The 21,714-nt window shown below is 39.9% G+C and overlaps 2 protein-coding genes across 7 annotated transcripts in view; one reads left to right on the top strand and one right to left on the bottom strand.

The window, feature by feature from the left end:
• The window catches only part of LOC134672789 (RNA-binding protein lark), a 529,293-nt gene that overhangs the window by 218,886 nt on the left and 288,693 nt on the right, over positions 1-21,714 (bottom strand). The gene's annotated exons all lie outside the window — the stretch shown is intronic.
• On the top strand, positions 12,950-20,644 carry LOC134672751 (uncharacterized). The gene is made up of 5 exons (XM_063530695.1): positions 12,950-13,057; positions 14,814-14,947; positions 16,194-16,386; positions 17,183-17,400; positions 18,047-20,644. Exons 2-5 carry the CDS (start codon positions 14,824-14,826, stop codon positions 18,748-18,750), a joined length of 1,239 nt encoding a protein of 412 aa, XP_063386765.1. The 5' UTR covers positions 12,950-13,057; positions 14,814-14,823; the 3' UTR covers positions 18,751-20,644.

Here is a 21,714-nt window from a genome sequence, read left to right as displayed (position 1 = left end):
TGGAGGATTGGAATTTCTGCGTTTTAGGCATATAGGACAACACTCTACTAAATTTTTAATGTCACTTGACATGAAAGGCCAAAACACATTGCCTCGGGCAAAAGCCTTTGAACGCTCTATCCCTAAATGACCACTGTGTATAATTTTAAGAATATCTGGCCTGATTTTCTTGGGAATAAGGATACTGGTACTCCTAAACATGAGATCATTTTCAGTATGCAAGTCATGTCTATATTGCCAATATTCTTGTACTTGTGGCAAAACTTGCGATTTTGTTATAGGCCACCCTTCAAAGTAATATTTTTTTAGAATTTGCATATCGTCATCTGCGTTAGTGGCATCCTTTAGCCACTGAAGACGCTCAGGCGAGACAGGTAACGGTAAGTATTTCTGCTTCAAGATGGGGATATAAGTTGGTAACTCAAAACAAACAGCGCAACTCCTAATCCTATTAGGCTTTATTGAAGTTCCCTTTTTACTCTAACTTTGCTTTATTTGAATTTCAATCAAAGTATTAGCTCAATTTTATTCATTGGAATAAGAGATTTAAATGTCGAAATCGCCAAAAAACTGAAGCTACGCCTACTTACGTTTATAAATGAAAAAGAAAATTAAAATCTGTTTCTATTTATACATAAGTACCACCTACTTAGTTCATATTAACGTCATAAACGTAAACCCATCATCATCATATCAGCCCTTTATCGCCCACTGCTGAGCAAAACTACCTACCTACCTACCTAAACCTAAACGTTAACTAGTAACTACCTACTTATATCGCCATATTCGATTCTATTGCTCGTTACTTATATGGTAGTCTGAACCTACCCCTATAGTTCGTTTTTTTTAGCATCAGAAATAAGGCAAACAATCTTGATGTGTCTTTTAATTGAAAAACACTTTTTAAAAATAAGTTACGGCAAATATGTAACAATTATGAATCTAATACGATCATTTATATTCTTCTGCATTCATAAGTAATAGTTATTGATTATTAAGAGTGCTATTACATTTCGGGGTTGAGCGAGTTTAGGTATTTTACGCGCTGCGGCAGGCCGTGCGAGCTCAGTATTCCGATCCCTTCTACCACACTCGCACTACAATGATGGATTAAACATTCTTGATCCTTCGCGAAGCATATTGAAATCAACCATAACAACACTAACTGTACTTAACTTATAAAGTCCTAAAACTGTTATTTGGTAAGTACGAAAATACTAAATGCAGTGCAAATGTACATAGGGGCTGTTCATAAATTACGTCGTCTATTTTTGACCCCCCCATCCCTCAAATCATCCAAAAATCATGCTTCGGATGACTCTGTTTCCTCCTACGTCATGCTACCATCATCCGATGTCCATGACCCCCTCCCCCCCATATTTTTGGCACATCTCTTTTTGGCAAGTTAAAGAATGGTAGATAGAGATTTTGAAGCTTAGTCTGTAATGTTTTAATAATATGTAGGTATCTTTATGTGTTGTCGTGGCATCACCCAATGGGCCCTGCGGAAGAACAGCGCTGGCTTTATATCATAGCAAGCATTATGCTGAGTTAAGTCCATTTCGTGATGCACACTTATTGGTTTATTCTTTCATTTCTGTTGTTGTCTGTACATGTTCGTACATGTTTTGTGATCGTCAGGAATAAAAATCTTTTATCTTTATCTAGATACGCTACTGTTAACGCTGACTGTACTCGAAAGAATCGAGTTTTTGCCAAAATTATTCATAACTCTGCGCGGTTTTTAAAATATTTTCATTTCGCAAATCCTATCTTCCATTTGTCCAATAGGTAATTGTTAGAGTGTTTCGTCGAAAAGTTATAATTTACTTGTCAAGTTAAATAAAATACAATTCTTTCTTACGTCGTTGTTCATTATGATTTGTGATTTCTTACTCCCAACAGAAGCTATAAAAAGGTGCATTAAGAAAATATACTTTCTTAAAGAATTTTAAGAAACATGGCTTAAAATTGTATCTTTTAAAAATGTAATGATAGATTAGGTGTATTAAGTGCCTATTTTTGGATGTTGGCCTCTAGTTTTTTTTTAATAGCTGTTTAGTCTCTTAACTTTGCAGGGTCCACAGTGAAATGTTCTCGGTATTATCAAACTGCACAACGGGACTTAATCGCGTATTTAAGTTTTAAGATTTACCTCCGACGTTTCGAGGACGGCGTTGTCCCCGTGGTCTCGGAGAAGACTGGCTCAAGTTGACATCAACATCTTCTAGCCGCGCGAGTTTTTCGAACTACCCGCACTTGGTCTTGTTTATCAGTTTGAACGTTTTGCGCACTAGAAAAAATCCTCTCCACGGATCGCCATTTCTACAGTAGAAAAGTGCGGGAAGCCATTGAAATCAAAAAACATTGCAATTTTAATCGGGACGAGGGTTTTAAGATCTCATCCACATGGAATCCAGTCATTAGTAAATGTAAGCGGAAACGAATATCGACAGTCGATAAATCGAATATCGTTAGTGTTGTGTGTCGACAGAGTGACATCCCTAGTGCGCAAAACGTTCAAACTGATAAACAAGACCAAGTGCGGGTAGTTCGAAAAACTCGCGCGGCTAGAAGATGTTGATGTCAACTTGAGCCAGTCTTCTCCGAGACCACGGGGACAACGCCGTCCTCGAAACGTCGGAGGTAAATCTTAAAACTTAAATACGCGATTAAGTCCCGTTGTGCAGTTTGATAATGTTTAATAATCGTGAAAGTTTAAATAAATGTTCTCGGTATTTGTTTCTGCAGGTTAGACCGAGCCGTGGCCGTGCCGGAGCTTCCGGCGCTTCGTTTTCTATGGAAAGCACCACGTGATCACCGATCAACTGTCATAGAAAATGACACGTCGGACGCCCCGGCCCGGGCACGGCCCGGTCTAGCGTGCAGAAACAAATACCGAGAACATTTCACTCTGGACACTGCAAATAGTTAAGAGAATAAACAGCTAATGAAAAAAACCGGGCAAGTGCGAGTCGGACTCGCGCACGAAGGGTTCCGTACCATAATGCAAAAAAAAATAGCAAAAAGAAAACGGTCACCCATCCAAGTACTGACCACTCCCGACGTTGCTTAACTTTGGTCAAAAATCACGTTTGTTGTATGGGAGCCCCATTTAAATCTTTATTTTATTCTGTTTTTAGTATTTGTTGTTATAGCGGCAACAGAAATACATCATCTGTGAAAATATCAACTGTGTAGCTATCACGGTTCGTGAGATACAGCCTGGTGACAGACGGACGGACGGACGGACGGACAGCGAAGTCTTAGTAATAGAGTCCCGTTTTACCCTTTGGGTACGGAACCCTAAAAAACTAGAGGACAACGTCCAAATTTAAGTAGCTAACACACTACCGCACCGCACCAAGGTCATTGTGGGACGCACCCATAAGTAAAAGGGAGAAAGCGATATCTCTTTCTCCCTCTTACTTATGGGTGTGTCCCACAATGACCTTGGTGCGGTGCGATAGTGTGTTAGCTACTTTAGTCCTTCATCCTTTAACCATACAATAAAATGGGTATGACCGAGGAGTAATGCAATTCAAACGATACCTTAATAAGTTTAATAACCTTGTACGAAGCCTTAAACCAAACAATCTTTTGCATAAAGCTAACAAAAGCATAAGGGCTCTCAAATCGTTAAAGTATGAAACAGACAAAAGATTTGAACGTTCTAAAAAGACACACACGAGGGGTCGAGAGATCAAAGATCAAGTTCGGAATGAGATGACTGATTTGCCCCACTTTGAGTAATTTGTGCCCCGAGAGCCCTCGAGACTGCGGTGCCCCCATTTACTTACGGTAGGGCGCTGCGAGAAGAGCCTAATTATTTCAAAATGAAAACGATCTTACTTACGAGTAGTCTGGCAAACAAGAGTAGAAATTAAAAAGTGCCAACTCTGTAGTGTCGTCCCATTTTTAACCGACTTCCAAATCTCAAAGAAGGAGGTTATCAATTCGGTTGTATGTTTTTTTTTTTTTTTTTTTATGTTTGTTACTCCATAACTCCGTCATTACTGGACCGATTTTGAAAATTCTTTTTTTGATTGAATGTATATGCATACAGATTGGTCCCGTTTTTGTCAAAATCCAGTTTTGATGATAGGATCCATGAGGAATTGAGGGAACTCCTCAAATCTTAAAGGCATACACATAGTGATTTTTGGTTTTTTATCAACGAATCAAGCATATACATCCAAAAAAGTGACATTTGATGAAGTGGAACTGCTGATGATGATCAGAACGGAACTCTTCAACGACGCATAGTTCACGGTTGGCGATTTTTCCTCTTCTTTATGTTTGTTAAGCAAGTTAAATATTTAAGCCACATTTTTGTCAAGCTCGAGTTCTGATGATGGGATCCATGAGGAATCAAGGGAACTCCTCAAATCTTACAGGCATGCGTATAGAGATTTTTGTATTTACATCAGAAAATCAAGCATTTTCATTAAAAACTGTTGCATTTGATGAAGTGGAACTGCTGATGGTGATCAGAACAGAACTCTTCAACGACGCATAGTTCACGTTTGGCGATTTGTCCTCGTCGTTATGTTTGTTAAGCAAGTTACGTTTTTAAGCCACATTTTTGTCAAGCTCGAGTTCTGATAATGGGATCCATGAGGAATCAAGGGAACTCCTCAAATCTTAAAGGCATGCGTATAGAGATTTTTGTATTTACATCAGAAAATCAAGCATTTTCATTAAAAACTGTTGCATTTGATGAAGTGGAACTGCTGATGATGATCAGAACAGAACTCTTAAACGACGCATAGTTCACGTTTGGCGATTTTTCCTTTTCGTTATGTTCGTTAAGCAAGTTAAGTTTTTAAGCCACATTTTTGTCAAGCTCGAGTTCTGATGATGGGATCCATAAGGAATCGAGGGAACTCCTCAAATATTAAAGGCATACGTATAGATTTTTTTGTATTTTCATCATAAAATCAAGCATTTACATTAAAAACTGTCGCATTTGATGAAGTGGAACTGCTGATGATGACCAGAACAGAACTCTTCAATGACGCATGGTACACGTTTGGTGATTACGAATTTCGATTTTGACTTGGACTGGGACCCGGACTCTGACTCATACCCGGATCCGGTACGGACCCGGATCCGGTTCGGACCCGGACCTGGACTCTGATCCGGATTCGGACCCGGACTCGGAACCGGACTCGGACCTGGACTCGGATCCGGACTCGGACCCGGTCTCGGACCCGGACACGGACCCGGACTCGGACCCGGACCTTGACCCAGAAAACCACTATGATACCTTAACTAAATAAACAACTATGATTACCTACCATAAAATTAATGTAGATATAAAATACGATGATGCCAATCTTACTAGCCCCTCCCGCTTAAACCCCCGTACACCGCACGGCATGCGCCATTAAGTGGGTTAGGTTAGGTTTGAACTGCGATCCTCACAGAACCGAACAAGGATTAGGTTAGGTTAGAACTGCGAGCCTTACAGAAACGAAATGCTACTTGAAAAGTGGGTTTGATTAGGTTCGAACTGTGATCCGCACAGACCCGAACTGCTATCTGAGGAGTGGGTTAGGTTAGGCTAGAACTACGACCCTCATGGCTCCTCTTCACGATGGGCCAACGCCGGCCACTCCAAGGGACGCATTTATGCGTTAGAGGGAGCAAGTGATAGTGCATGGCTGCGTCCCTTGGAGTGGCCGGCGTTGGCCCATCCTGTAGAGGAGCCATTATACAGATGCGAAATGCTAGTAAAAAAGTGGGTGGTTTTACCTCCTTTTCTACATAGTGTACCATCTACAATAATCTTTCATCGGCCCCCATGGAAGTCGGTTTTTTTTTCTTAAAAATTATCTTATATAAATTGGTTTGAAAGGGGCGACACTACAGGCCGCGTAGCCAAGATGCCGATCGCTTACGCTCCGTAGCGATCGAAACGCAACTGTCACTGTCGCACCAATATGGAAGAGTGATAGAGAGACATAATGCTTTTCGTTGTCGAAGCGATAGCGATTGTAACCTTGGCTAGGCCGGCAGTGTTGCCACTTTTTAATGTCTACTTTTTTTGCCAGACTGTATATCCCAACCATCCCAACTGTGTATAATAATAATTATACGAGTAAATGTAAAAGTAACTCTCTCTGTTACCTCTTCACGCTTAAACCACTGGACCGATTTAGATGAAATTTGGTATGTAGGTAGTTTGAGGTATTTTTATACGGCAGAACACATACACAAATTTCTGCAGGTCATAAAGGTAGCTGCCACGCAACCTCGACAAAATACGAATATACCTTTTTTAAACTTATAGCTACTCGTTTCATCAATCATCATTACTATCCCGGCCGGTTTCGACCACGGCGACTGATAAGTGTACACATAATTGTGGAATGCCCCTAGAAAACCTGCGCGGTTTTTTTTAAGTAAATGGACTGTCTTTAGAGTCCAACTGGGTTCCTTTCCAGTCGTAATTGCACAAAGGCTACCGTAATATTCGCTTTCTGTTACTGATATTTAGATCTAGGCCAGACTAAGCCTGAGACTGAGTGATAATTATATTCGTAGTAATGTAATATGATTTGCCGATTTTGATGCGTTGAATGGTAAGTTCTGTCAATGATAGTAGGTATAGGTACTAACTAGTACTTATAGTTTAATGGTATGTAGTTAAGGTTGCCCACCCATTAAGATTAAATTCTGAGAATCTGACTAAGTAAACTAAGGGTCTCCCCAAATATATAGACGCGCATTCGGCAAAAGCCGATAGGAAAAAGCTTTATGTCCGCGCAATAAGAGCGAAAAAGTCGTCGTTCGGCTCGGCTCGCATCGGCCGGCACCTGCCAACGCGTCGACGGCTTTTTCGCTCTTATTGCGCGGACATAAAGCTTTTTCCTATCGGCTTTTGCCGAATGCGCGTCGATATATTTGGGGAGACCCTAAGTACCCGGCCTAAGTACATCTTAATCTCATGCCTCGCACAGCAAAACGGTGGAATGGAATGAATTGATGCAATTTTTGTACGGATATGATGGTCGTTCTTGTCTACGTGACAGCGTGATAAAACGGTGTCCGTCACTTTCTATCCCACGGTGTTAAAAAGTGACAGTTATTTTATCACGTGGATAAAGATGGATAAAGCCATCCATAATACGCCGGCTGGACTGATACGACTTTCAAGCCTTCACGATATTATTGATATGGCGCGAGCAGCAATTATGTCGCGCTGCAATACGGCAATAATAATAAAGGCTGACTCACGCTAGAACGGTCCGGGCCCGGGCCGAGGCGCCCGTCACTTCTTTTTCTATGACAGGTGACCGTGATCACGTGACGCTCTATAGACTGAAGTGTCGGACGAAACGGCCCGGGCCCCGACCATTGCAGCGTGACTTATCCTTAATGCTAGTATAGTCTGAATATTCTGAATCCGAACATAAACTGAAACAATCATACAATGTGTTTTTATAAAGAACCTCATATACCCTTCCCTCCCCCTTCCAAAGTGACCCTTTAAAGTAAGCAGAGTTTGCGAGAAATGACCGCCCATAGACCGGACATACGGGTTCCTGTAGACCCGGCACAGAAATTCAAAGAATAGCATGGTATAATAATATACTCCGCCTGGTACTCTCTTCCCGTCTTTTCTAGGTCACCTAACTGATACAAGCCTACGTCATCATGCGACAGCGCTATATGATAATATGCGATAGCGCTATATATAGCGGCCATGTTATTGTGACGTAGGCTTGTGTCACTCTGGGAAGAGAAGACCATGTTTTATTAGACTATGAAGAATAGTATGTTGTAAGGGTAACTATTAGTGGGTAGGTACCTAGTTCTTACGTTGCCTCGATATACATACATATACCTACCAATGTATGTAGTTAGCTCTTTAACCATTTGACATTCCTTCCTAGTTCCTAGTCATTCGATCTTATATAGTCCGTTTTTTTTAGCATTAGAAAGAACTTCGCAGAAGTTCGCTTGTGGTTCTAAATCTGGCACTTTTAGCGGTAACAATTTGAAGTAAATTACATGTATTGTAGGGGGAGGCCTATGTTCAGCAGTGGACGTCTTATGGCTGAGATGATGATGATGACATGTATTGACCATGCTACATTAGATAATTTAATAATTATTAACAATTAACGAGCCTGATAAAAACTGCACGCTTGCTTCTGCGGAGTTCTTTCTAATGCTAAAAAAAACAAACTATAGTAAAGATGCGTTTCTGTTTTAATTATATGATGGCAAGTATGTTGCCGCTACGGACTAAAGTGCCACTTGCACTATCCCGCTAACCCGGGGTTAACCGGTTAAACCGTTAACCCATTGCTGGTAACCATGGTTACTCCAGGTTTAACCAGTTAACCCCGGGTTAGCGTATGTTGGAAGTGGCCCTAAAGAGTTAATTGATTAGAAATTCTGCCTCCCCTTTCTTGCTCGGGCCTTTCTTTATTTTGAATTTTCATCACGCAATTATCTTCAATCTTACAATCACTGTGTATAAATCTTTCGTAGTTTTTATTAGGGTTCCGTACCCAAATAGTAAAACGGGACCCTATTACTAAGACTTCGCTGTCCGTCCGTCCGTCCGTCCGTCTGTCACCAGGCTGTATCTCACGAACCGTGATAGCCAGACAGTTGAAATTTTCACAGATGATGTATTTCTGTTGCCGCTATAACAACAAATACTAAAAACAGAATAAAATAAAGATTTAAATAGGGCTCCCATACAACAAACGTGATTTTTGACCAAAGTTAAGCAACGTCGGGAGTGGTCAGTACTTAGACGGGTGACGTTTTTTTTTTTCCTTTTTTTTGCATTATGGTACGGAACCCTTCGTGCGCGAGTCCGACTCGCACTTGCCCGGTTTTTTATGTTTCCATAAACAAATAATTTTCAAAAGCAAATTAACAAGGATATTAATCGGACACCGCCGTGTCTAAACTTTCTTAACATTTTCCATTTGTTTCCCAATTTTCAGTCAGAAGTCCCCAAGTAATTCAGCAACATGCTGACTGTAAAAGATCCTGAGGGCCTACTGTGAACACCGAAGTTAGCAAATTTTCTCTTTTACTCCAATAAAGCCGTAATTAGAGTGACAGAGAAAGGTTGAATTTGCGTACTTCGGTGTCCGCGGTAGGCACTCTGATTTTACATCGAAGACGCAAGGATGTTGTTCTTTGAGACCGAATATTAAGCCTCCTCCACACTCGTGCGCGAATCGCGGCGCGAAGCCGCGAACGCGAGTGTGGTGTCGATTTTCGCAGACAGCGAAATCGACTCCACACTCGCGTTCGCGGCTTCGCCCGCGATTCACGCGCATAGTCTGGAGGGGGCTTTATGAGGGTTTTTGTCGCGGCTACTCAGCAATATACAGGTATTTGGTAATAAGCAGTTGGCTACTGTGCTGTGGAATGCAATACGAATGTGTGGACTACCCGTGGGACAAAAATTAGGGGCCCGTTTAGGATTTTGAAATAGATATATATATTAGATATCTTTTAGACATCACCAAGATACGATAACGATATGTTTAAGAACTAACCTGTCAAATTTGACGTTTGCGCGATTCTGGAGATACTCTTGAACGATTTCCACAGGATATGACTTAGAGATCCAATTCACATCTAATAGATTATCTTACTCTATCTAACGTAAAAGTGACATTGGTTGCCCGAATTGCGCTGCAAAAGAGAACTAGATGATATCTAAACTATAACGTATCTAGAATGGATCTAGTACGTGTCGTCTCTTGTGAATATCTTGAAGTTCGAATACGGCAGTATAAGGCACTTAAGACCATTGTGAGTACGCTGTGATTATGACTCAACGAAGTTTTTTTTTTCTTTTTAGCTTTAACATATTCAGGGCCAAGAACCCGACTGTCGGGTACACTGTTCGTAGCGACTACGCGCTACGTGCGCGCTACATGCGGCAAGGACGTGGCTACGCGCTACGAGCGTAACCCGTAGCACTTAGTGGCAATGAATGTGTTTAATGAATTTTATCGCGAGGTCTACAGCTCGTAGAGCCACTAGTTTGGGACAAATAAATAAATAAATATTGGGGACGTCTTTACACAGATCAACCTAGCCCCAAACTAAGCAAAGCTTGTACTATGGGTACTAGGCGACGATATACATAGAAAGAACTCGGATAAAACGAACGATATTAATGTTCCAGCATTTCATGTAAGTGCTACGGGTTACGCTCGTAGCGCGTAGCCACGTCCTTGCCGCATGTAGCGCGCACGTAGCACTTACACAAAAGTAGGGCGACAACAATACGCGCTGCCAATTAGCGAGATTAGAAGCAGTGACCAGCCATTGAGAAAATTGAGGACAGTTTTATAATGCTTAATCTCTGTTTAAATAAGGTCAGTGTGGTAAGATCGTCTACAAGCTCTTTGGTCGTTTTTAACTCTTGAGTTTGTACACATAGTCCACTTACATAAGGAGCGGATCCATTCCTTTCTATGTTTTTTTCTGTGTATGCAAATACGAGAGTTCTTGCCCTGTAAAATTACGTTTGTTTTCACACTTGGTCACGTCAAAGTGCAAAATTAGTTGTTGATGTAAATAATAATGTCGTGAAGTGTCTTCGTAAACTGAAAGAATTTTGTTTTATAGGTAACCGCATAAACGCACGTAGAACAAGTTTAAATGTTTGAATAATATACAGCTTTTTTCCCCGTGCGTGATGCCGTCACATTCTTTCGACCTTACTGCTGAATAGACTAAATTACAGCTTGGCAAAAAAGAGTATAAATTAAAAAGTGGCAACACTGTAGCAAAGATATATTGATTGAGTAAGATGGGTAAAATCTAAGACAATTTCGTGCTTCGAATTTGACAGGTAAACGAGATGGCGCTGTACAGCTCCATACATTTTGCGGTAACTCTGATTGTCAAAAGTTGACGTTTGACAATTAAGTGACCGCAAAATATATGGCGGAGTACAGCGCCATCTGTTTTGGTTGTCAAACCAAGGGGCACGTTTTTTTCTTAGACTTTACCTCTCTATCATAATATACTCTCTTTGACTGTAGTGTCGTCCCAATTTCTTATATAATTATATTGGTTTGAAAAGGACGACACTACAGTGTTGCTACTTTTTAATTTGTACTCTTTTTTGCCAAGCTGTATGTATCATTGTATCAGTGCTTATTCTCTAGCTTAGCTTCACATGAACTTCTCATAGTTTCCATTTTACACCCCGATTTAACAATTGGGACTATCTTATAAAAAGTACCGTTAAGTGGTCACCCTATACGAGGCTTAACGTCGCTCATTACATGGAAACCCGGAAGAGCTTTAAGATTCTCATTGTCCGGTCGCCACATTGCCCGCGTGGTCACTGACTGACTCTAGGTATACAACTATACAGGAGCTTAAACCAAAAGAGGCAGTGAGGGTATATCACTACACGCTTTTTTTTTGGGATTTCGGGGTTGGTCCCATAGAAAAAGTTGTTCAGTATGACCTACCTAACCACCTCGCACAATATGGCTAACTAAACGGCCCAAAAATGACCTAGTACCCATAACGTGAGACTTAGTCAATTTGTGTAAGAATGTCATAATTATGATATTTATTTATTTATTATTTACCTAGTTATTTATAATTGTGTGCAATTAATTTATTGCAATAATAATATTCAAGAAAATCAATTAATAATCAAATAATAAAAGAACAATAAATTAGACATCAAACAGGCCTGGTAAACAAATAGATTTTTGTAAAAAAAATTGTAGTAATATTTTATAAATAGGTAGATTTGCGGACAAGTGTTGTGTGGCAATTTTCACATACAATATGCATATGCCCTACGTGCCTATACATAATTAATCGTCATCAATGTCGACATCCAACAATATTCCTACGATAATTCACATTCAGGTAAATTATTTGTGAAAATCGAGACTTAATAAGTTATCATGTATGTAAAAAAAATATGTACCTACATGTCCGGGTTTTGCAATTTAAGCATATGCTATAAGCATAGCATATGCTTAAATTGCAATATTCAAAAAAAATTCAACGCTTAAGATTTTTTTGTTTTATACCTACCTACTCGTATTATGTGCAAAGCGATATTATTTCTAATGTTATTTGTTTAAATAAAATGTAAAAACGTATAATTTTGTTCACAACATATTGTTACAAGGAGTTGTAGAATTTGAGAAGTTGAAGAAGATGGAGAAGTTGAAAAAATTAGTGACGGAGAAGTTGAAGAAGTTGGAGAAGCTGAAAAAGTTTGAGAATATGGAGAAGTAGAAAGAGTTGAAGAAGTTGTTGAAGTTGAAGAAGTTGAAGAAGTAAGTTTCCTTCTCTTCCCTTCCCATGGGTATATGCCATGGGTACGTTGAAATGTGTCCTCGGTTACTACGTATAGTTATTAGGACGCAAATTATAAAACAAAAATAATTTATAAGAAGCCCAGACTGCTTCATTAAAATTAATAAGCAACCTCACTTTCAGGCCGTAACAGACTACCGCACCGCACCGAGGCCTTGGTGCGGTGCGGTGCGCGTATCCATAGTGTGTAGAGTTAGACCAAGACAAGTCTGCAACGATTTTGATAGCATACACAGTGCAAGTGTTGTTTATACGTCATAAGTTCATAGAAGTTCGACGTTTAAATAACACTTGCACTGCGTGTGCTATCAAAACCGTTGCAGACTTGTCTTGGAATAACTCTAAGGTGGTCGCCGTAGGTACTTTAAGGATGCAGCTATAAGTTAGAGCGAGATATTTTGACCGCACCAAGGTTGCGGTAGTCTGTTACGACTTTTACAGATCGTCGTTTGATTATCAATTATTAACATGTATTTTAGAATTAAGTATTTATCTTTAATTTTAATTGTGTGGCGTTACTTGAAGCTTAGACAGGCTTATTAATTATTAATTAAGTAATTAAACATGAATACCCAATTCGTAAGTATAGTCTTCAGTTCGGGGAAGTTCCGCCTTCGGACTCCATGTGAGCTTGTTTTCATTTTATCACTTCAAATTAATGTAGGTATCCCGGGATAAATAACCTGGATTATACTTAACCATTTTTTAAGTAAGTTGATGCATTAATTTAAGAAATAATAGACTGGATAATTTCTTTTACCGTAAAACGGGATGAGTAGGTTTCGCGGGAAGAGGTGGGTTATGAATGGGGAGACAAGGTTTGAGAAGGGAGTGAGAAGAAATTTTAAGGCTACTGCTACAAAAATAATGTATTCCAATTTAAAATGGAGCTATAGTGATACGCATAATAAAAAAAACGATCCAACAATCTTCCAAATTCACCTTTGTATGAAAAACCCTCTCACCCCAAATACGAGGCACTACGGGGTGAGGTGGATTTTCCTCTTTATCGTCAAAGTTATGAAGTGGAACTACCCAAAATAAAATACAAACGTCCGAACCACTTATTATATACACCATTCAGTTTTCACATGTAAAAATAAAATTTTATCGAGGTTTGAAAGTCAAATTTCACCCAACTCACCCCATTTTACGGTACCCCTAAACATGCGGCATAGCAAAATCACTCAATATTTCGTTAAATTATCCTCTAGACTAGACGGCTTGGCCACGAAACGCCCGCTAAGAGCCTACAGTATGTTCGTATGTTCAATGGCCATCGGAGCTAGACTATGAGACAATAAAGCGCTAAATAGCTGTTTTTGCTGACTTTCAAAATTACTTTCTCCTCTTCTTCTTCGTCGAAAACTCATGACTGAGGGTCGTGACCGCCATAAGTCGCTTTAACTTGGATTGCTCTCCACCCTGGCCGATCTTCTGCCTTCCGCATAGAGCTCTGGAACTTGACACGTGTGACTTCCTCAATGGCATCAAACCAACGTGTGGGTATTCTGCCTCTGCCTCTTCTGCCCTCAACCTGGCCACCGATCATCAGCTTCTCTAGACTGTCGGAAATTATTTTAAAAACTTTACGCTGAGGTTTGCCAGAGTAGTCAAATGAAGCGCAGCATATTAAGTGTAAAATTAAGGGAAATAGTCCGAAACACCACGCTTCGCTCTAAGACTCAAATAATCGACGTAGCTCGGAAAGCGGTTAATGACTGCCAAATGCCGGACGACTTGTCCAAGTTGTCAGACTATGGAGTGGGAGCTCCATGAGTCTAACCGGGAATCCGGCAGACCTCGTCGGCGATGGCGGGATAACTTGGACTCCTTTTTGAGAGGCAGGCCAGATATAGCACTCATCAGCGACGAGTGGAAAAAGAGTGGGGCGGGCTTTGCCCAGCAGTGGGACACAGTGGGCTCTGAATAATAATAACAATTAAATGACAGTGGCTTCAACAAAAACTTATCGTGTTGTTCTATATTAACTCTAATATCTTCGTAGGCGTGACTGTTAATTTAAATGTTTCTGATCACAATTTTAATCTTTGCTAGGATATCTCAGTATTGTAAGTGTATATGTCGGCGGCCGATCATAAGATCAGGCATATCGTGAAATTCCTGGGCATATCGTGAAACGGGCAAATCTTTGATTCGTTCTCTTGAGTCGACGGAGCCCCGTTACGCGGGGCTCCTATTTCTGGGCAGGTTGCCCTTCGGGCATATGAAGCAACCTAACGGACCTATCCTATATTATTGGTTTAATGTGACTATCGTCAAAACATTACACAGGAACATTACGATCTGCCTGATCTTACGATCGGCCGCCGACATATACATAGCCTAATAAAGGAACAAAGGCTGGCATGGCCGGTCGGACAATGCTGGGAACGAATGCTTCTTGCATCACTGGTCCGGTGACCGCCGGTTGAGCAGTTTTCGATATATTTGAACCTTTACAGTAAGCTTGCAATGCGAATGTTGGAAGGGCTGCGTCAGTTCGGGTTGGAGCGGCATGACTTCCCGACGCTTCTGGGGAATGTAGCCACGCTGCTGCGTATGATGACGCTGAACATAGACAGCCGGAATACCAAACGTTAGTATGACACTAGACAGGGTGTTACTGACCTTCGGGCTTTAAATCCAGGGCTCGATTCTACTCGCGAAACTGAGCTGCTTTTATTATGGCGCCAACCCCGAAATCCCGAAAAATTTTTTTTTACCATTTCATACATTTTGTCTGATCAGATGTCGACGTTTTCTATGGAAAAGCCAAAAAATTTTCCCCGATTTTAGGGTTAGTCCCATAGTAAAAGTATCTCAGTTTACCTGGCTGGAGCAAAAAGCTTTGGAAACTTAGCAAAAGACAACTCCAAATCATAACGGGGGTGTTTACTGGCCACTACGGGGTCAAAGGATTTCTGGCCAAGATGGGACACTCTGACAACACCGATTGTCGTATGTGTGGCGAAGAGGAAGAGACAGTAAGACACTTAATGTGTGAATGTCACGCCCTCGCCAGACAAAGAATGAAGGACTTTGGAGCAGGATACCTGGAACCAAAGGACTTTAAAACGCTACCCATGAGCTCCATCATCCGACACATGGATATGGTGGGAAAAGCTCTTGAGTAGTTGACGGATCTCTTCTAGGGGGTAACTGCACAAAAGATCCCTATGGGTCGAAGTGTATCCGCAAGGGCCCCCGAAAACAATAAGATAAGATAAGATAGGGTTAGTCCCATAGTAAAAGTATCTCAGTTTACCGAGTAAAATCAAGCCCTAGAATTAAAGCTCCATGGTCAGACACATACTGTATTACCGACCCACAGAATAAATAATAGTACTAGGAAAATTCACTCTCTAAGAAAACGCGTCTGTTACGATCAGGACAGATATGTTCGCTAGGTGGCGACAGCGCCACACGCGGCTTATGGCTAACCACCAAAATTGGTGAAGCACAACGAAATCGCGGAGTGAGCCACGCCTCCTGACTATACCAATAACATAATTCGAGGTAGTTTGAGGCCTGGGGAATTTTAGCCGTACCCAAAGGGTAAAAAGTTGACCCTATTACTAAGACTTCGCTGTCCGTCTGTCTGTCCGTCTGTCTGTCTATTCGTCTGTCTGTCACCAGGCTGTATCTCATGAAGCGTGATAGCTAGGCAGTTGAAATTTTCACAGATGATGTATCTGTTGCCGCTACACAACAACAAATACTAAAAACAGAATAATAATAAATGTTTAAGTGGGGCTCCCATACAAAACCCTTAACCTTAACTTAATGGTACGGAACCCTTCGTGCGCGATTCCGACTTGCACTTGGCATTACTTTTTTTCCAGGGATACCATTTATCTTCTACGTGTGGATGCTGGTGTCTCTATTCTGCTACGTCTACGGTTTCCCAATATCTGTCTTCTGGTTCATCTTCCTTCGGGACGAAGAAGAAGAACTGTTGAAGAAAATCATAGCATTCTCTCAACTGACTGTCTGTACGGGCTCCGTCGGCATGTATTTGCATATGTATTGGAATAAGTGAGTATTGACTGGGAATTATTTTATTTATGTACTGGAATGAGTAAGTATTGACTGGGAATTATTTCTGATTGTTTACCATACCTACTTTTTTTGACGATCTTTTAGTCTAGTGAGTTGACCCTGCCTATGAAGCCATTAGTCCCATGTTCAAATCTTGGTAAAGGCATTTATTTGTGTGATGAGACTGATGTGCATGGATATTTGTTCCTGAGTCATGGGTGTTTTCTGTGTAGGTATTTAACTATTTATATATATGTCGGCGGCCGACCGTAAGATCAGGCATATCGTGAATCGTGAAAATCATTGACTCGTTCCCTGAGTCGACAGAGCCCCGCTATGCGGGGCTCCTATTTCTGGGCAGTTTGCCCTTCGGGCATCTGAAGCAACCTAATGAACCTATCCTGCCTATATATTGGTTTAATGTGACTATCGTCAAAACATTACACAGGAACATGACGATCTGCCTAATCTTACGATCGGCGGCCGACATACCTACGGTATATATAACCTGTGGCGTAACTATTGGGAGGGTGGGGCAAAGGGGGCACCATACTTCAAACTTTAAACGTCAAACTTCTATGAAATTATGACGTATCAATTAACACTTGCACTCCGTATTCTTTAAAAATCGCTGCAGACGTTTCTTGGTCTAACTCTAAATATTTAGGATAAAAAAAGTTTCTAGTTAGCGCAGTCAGACTCTTACTAAACGCGTTTACCTACACCTTTTTAGGGTTTAAGATTCTGAATTAAGTGTAAGATGTGTGAAGCATTAATCTCTTTTTTTTTTCAGAAATAAACTGAACAGAATTATAGACGCCTATATTCTCTGTGACTCTCAAGTGGTACCCTACAGCAGGATGTCTAGAAACATACAAGTGGCCTTGAAGTCAGTTAAAAAACGGGCATTCATTTTTTGGATCTTCGCTATGAGCCAAGTTGTAATTTACTTTATGATTCGACCCCTGGTTCTTGACAGAAATTCTATGAAAGATTATCAACTTCTGTGGGGTACGTTCACTGTTTGTACTATACTTAGGTATTTAGTTTGTATTAGGTAAATGTAGCAAATTTTGCGCCTTTTGCTACTGACTAACTTGTTCGTACCTATGTATACATTGTATATGTATATACCTACATTTTCAAATAGTAACTTAACCTTGCCGACTAAAACAAGTGGCCGATTTGTAGCCTTTGCCGCCCTAAGCCCAAGGCCTTATAGCCGCCCCTTTCGCACCACCCATCATCATATTGACTACATTTAAAATTATTTCTTGTTATCATCAGCGGTTTTTTTGTCACAAGTTGCCGCCCATATTTTTTTGCCGCGTTAGGCCCGGGCCTACTGGGCCTTAAGGCAAATCCGCCACTGACTAAAACTCATTAAAAAAGGTAAATTCTTTTTTCCCCTTGTGTGGGTAAGTTTAAGCATACCTATCTATTCATATTTCTTTATTTTATTTAAATCGCTTGACCTAAATGCACCCTAGAATTATACCGTGATTACTGATTATACCCGTAACAATATTAGTAGTACCCTCGCACTTCTGTCGCAAGCCCCTTTGGTGCAGACTTAACGTAGACGGTACAACACTAGTGGTATTAGTAGGTAAGCACATATCTCTCCCCTTTTAATGGTTTATTTATTTTCTTCTAGGTCTTGATCCAATAGTCGAAACACCTAACTTCGAAATTTCACTTTTCGTCATAATGATGATCTCGACGGTATCTGTATTTGCGCCCCTCAACATCCTTGTTCTTCTCATGGTCATCGTCGGGTACTCCGAAGCACACTTGTTAGCCCTCAGCGAGGAGCTGCTGTATCTATGGGAAGACGCAGAAATAGACTACCAGATGCAATCACCAAAAAACCTCCAAATCGACGAGTTTGTTAAACGCCGTTTGGAAAACATAATTAAATCCCACGCCCAAAGTATCGAAATGTTCCAACAGGTTGAAGATCTGTTTAGAAATGGATTTGCTATTCAATTCATGTTGAATTCAGTATCTCTCGTTGCTTGTCTCATGGGCGGATTACAGAACACATATGTGCAAACACCTTTTACTTTAATGTTAATAGGCATGGACTGTTTCACGGGTCAGAATCTCATGGACGCAAGCTTAACGTTCGAAGCCGCTGTTTACAGTTGCAAATGGGAAAGATTTGAAAAGAATAACATGAAATCAGTGCTGTTGATGTTGCGTAACGCGCAGAAAACTATGCAGTTGTCAGCGGGGGGAGTGGCTTTCCTCAACTACGCGTGCTTCACCACCATTGTCAAGACTATCTACTCTACGTATACTGCGTTCCAGTCAAGTCATGTAGATACAGGGGAGACAAAAGAATTGACAACGTTTTAATCATTTGTTATGTTTACCACATTATAGATTAGTATTACCAAATAATGTAGGAAATATTCTTGAAAAAGAAATGCTTAAACAATTAAATTATTATAACTAAAATGCATAATTATGTTATATTTCATTTAGCATAATACCTGATTGTGTGATTATGTGATATATAGCAGATGCGCTCAGTTTGTAATTTTTTGCAATCATTATGCTGTTTACGAATTAGATGTGTTTTAAGTGCCTATTGTATATCTAATTATTGAAGTACTGCGGAATGGAGTATCGAGACAAACCATTCGGGTTTAACGAATTAACGATGCGTTTGGATCAAAATATTATGTAAAATATTGTGATTTATCCCGTAATAAAAAAAAGTATAATAAAGAAGTCAACGCAGCTCTGGATTTACTACCTGGGCCCAGTTTTATAAAGTTACAAGTTACAGGTTACAAGAGTACAGGCTACAGGCACCTGTAATGCACTGTGAACGGCTACAGGTGTTTTATAAATACACATAAATAATTACAGTTGTAAAGAACCACGGTCAATCTCGATTACATGTGAAATCTACAGGTGTGAAGGACATCACTATTTAAAAAAAAACGTGTGTCATAGATACTCGGTTCTCTACTAAATTATGTGTTTTTGTTTGCTGTAAAATATTAATTACTGGAAAAATGGCCAGAAATGAAGGAAAAATCGAGTGGTTGAGAGCGGCGTTCCATGCCAAGGATATACTTTTTGGGCCGTTTTCAGATTCAGATTAAGTTAGATTTAATGAAATATTTACGTAATAAGTAAATAACATGTAAATAAGTACTCTTTCACATTCTTACATTAAAATGTATCGTTTCGGTAGCGGCTGTATCGAAAATTATGAATAGTACACTTTACCATAATGTGAATGCACTATACTTAAATAAAGAGACGAATGCTAATAAATCAACGACAAATATCGGCAATAATCCCTTTCCATTTCCTAGTAGATAAAATAAAACAAATCGTCAATAAAATCAATATCAAACATATTGTCACTTTATTTCCTATTTACTATATATTTCAGATACATTAACAAAAACTGATAAGGTCAGTGCATGGAAAAGTATGCACGCCCTGGCACAATCGTTGGCGTTGGCTTAACAATAAAGAGTAAAGTTTAAAATCTCTCAGAAAACGAGTCTACAAGTAACTGCTGTTGGGCTGTTACAGGACTCAAGACGTATGTAAGTTTTTGTTACAAGTGTACCAATCTACACTTGTAATTTACAATATTTTTATAAAACGCTTGTTCGATTATGAGTTTAAAACTATAAAACTCCCGTATTTTCGTCTATGGTTGAGCTACAGGCACTTGTACCTGTAACCTGTAAAATTGTAACACAGTACTTTTATAAAACGCAAATTGTAAAAAACGGAGCAAGTGTTGCCAGTAAACGCCTGTAAACTTGTAACTTGTAACTTTATAAAACTGGGCCCTGTTGGACGAAAAAAAATCTAAATATTACATAGCATTCACACTATTTATTTTGCTATTCTATAATAGCATTTAGTTAAGGATAATAATTTATGAGATTAGCTAAATTAAATGCAAGCATATAAATAAACAACCGAGATACCGAAATTCAATACCGGTTAGTTTGTATGAAAAATATACCGGTATTTGGTCCCTGGCAGAATGGCCGACCCCAAGTAAATGGGATAAGGTCCGGACAGAATGGATTAGTATAATATCTATTGACATGCTTTTGATTGCATTTTGCACACAAATCAAAACATGATCAAAACCTTAACATATTGTTAAATGAGAATTGGCATCATTTACGTATAGGGTGTAAACGAATAAGTAACTGAAATTACGGCTAGCTGATATTTTTATGCAATAAAATCGCAAATAAAACATGTATATCTAAATATTTTTTATTTTGTTTCTACTTTCTACACACTCCCTAATATTAATACACTATGCCAAAAGTCTGCATGAGATTCGTAAGTGTAAAAAAAACCGGGCAAGTGCGAGTCGGACTCGCGCACGAAGGGTTCCGTACCATAATGCAAAAAAAAAAAAACAAAAAAAAAGCAAAAAGAAAACGGTCACCCATCCAAGTACTGACCCCTCCCGACGTTGCTTAACTTTGGTCAAAAATCACGTTTGTTGTATGGGAGCCCCATTTAAATCTTTATTTTATTCTGTTTTTAGTATTTGTTGTTATAGCGGCAACAGAAATACATCATCTGTGAAAATTTCAACTGTCTAGCTATCACGGTTCGTGAGATACAGCCTGGTGACAGACGGACGGACGGACGGACGGACAGCGAAGTCTTAGTAATAGGGTCCCGTTTTACCCTTTGGGTACGGAACCCTAAAAATATGCTATAATTTGGTATTTAAGTTACAATAAAGAATATTAAAAAATATGTATACATAGGTAATAAATTTAAATTAGGTACTTACGTACCTACCTAAGTATTTCTTCTTTTAAAGATGAAGATGTAAGGGTAAAGCCAGACGAGACCAGAAATTCTAATAAATATACGCCGTGTAAACCAAACGGGAGTTTTGTATGAAACCTAATGCAGCAGAGATTGAGCAACAGAAATTAATTGACTCACAACTCAAAAAATTACGCTCGTATGGCTTCACTTCACCCTAGAGGATAGAGGATGACTCACGCCTCACTAGACCGGGCCGTGCCCGAGCCAAGACGTCCGACATGTCATATTCTTTGAATAATTTTACGGTTTAGACACACTTGTTTCATGTCATGTCGCGCGAGTGACTAAAAACAAGTGAGTCTAAACCGTAAAATTATTCAATGTTAGTATGCCTCACAACAGTTTAAATTAGATCTCATATTCTATGACGACTAATCCGTGATCTCGTATGGTGCTTTCCATCTAAAACGAAGCGTCGGAGCTCCGGCCCGGCCCCGGCCCGGTCTAATGTGATTCATCCTTAAGTCGCGAACTCAAACA

Source organism: Cydia fagiglandana, chromosome 17 (genome assembly GCF_963556715.1).
Source record: "Cydia fagiglandana chromosome 17, ilCydFagi1.1, whole genome shotgun sequence".
Lineage (NCBI taxonomy): Eukaryota > Metazoa > Arthropoda > Insecta > Lepidoptera > Tortricidae > Cydia > Cydia fagiglandana.
Note: the sequence above shows the minus strand (reverse complement) of the source record. Positions and strands in the feature narration are given on the sequence as shown.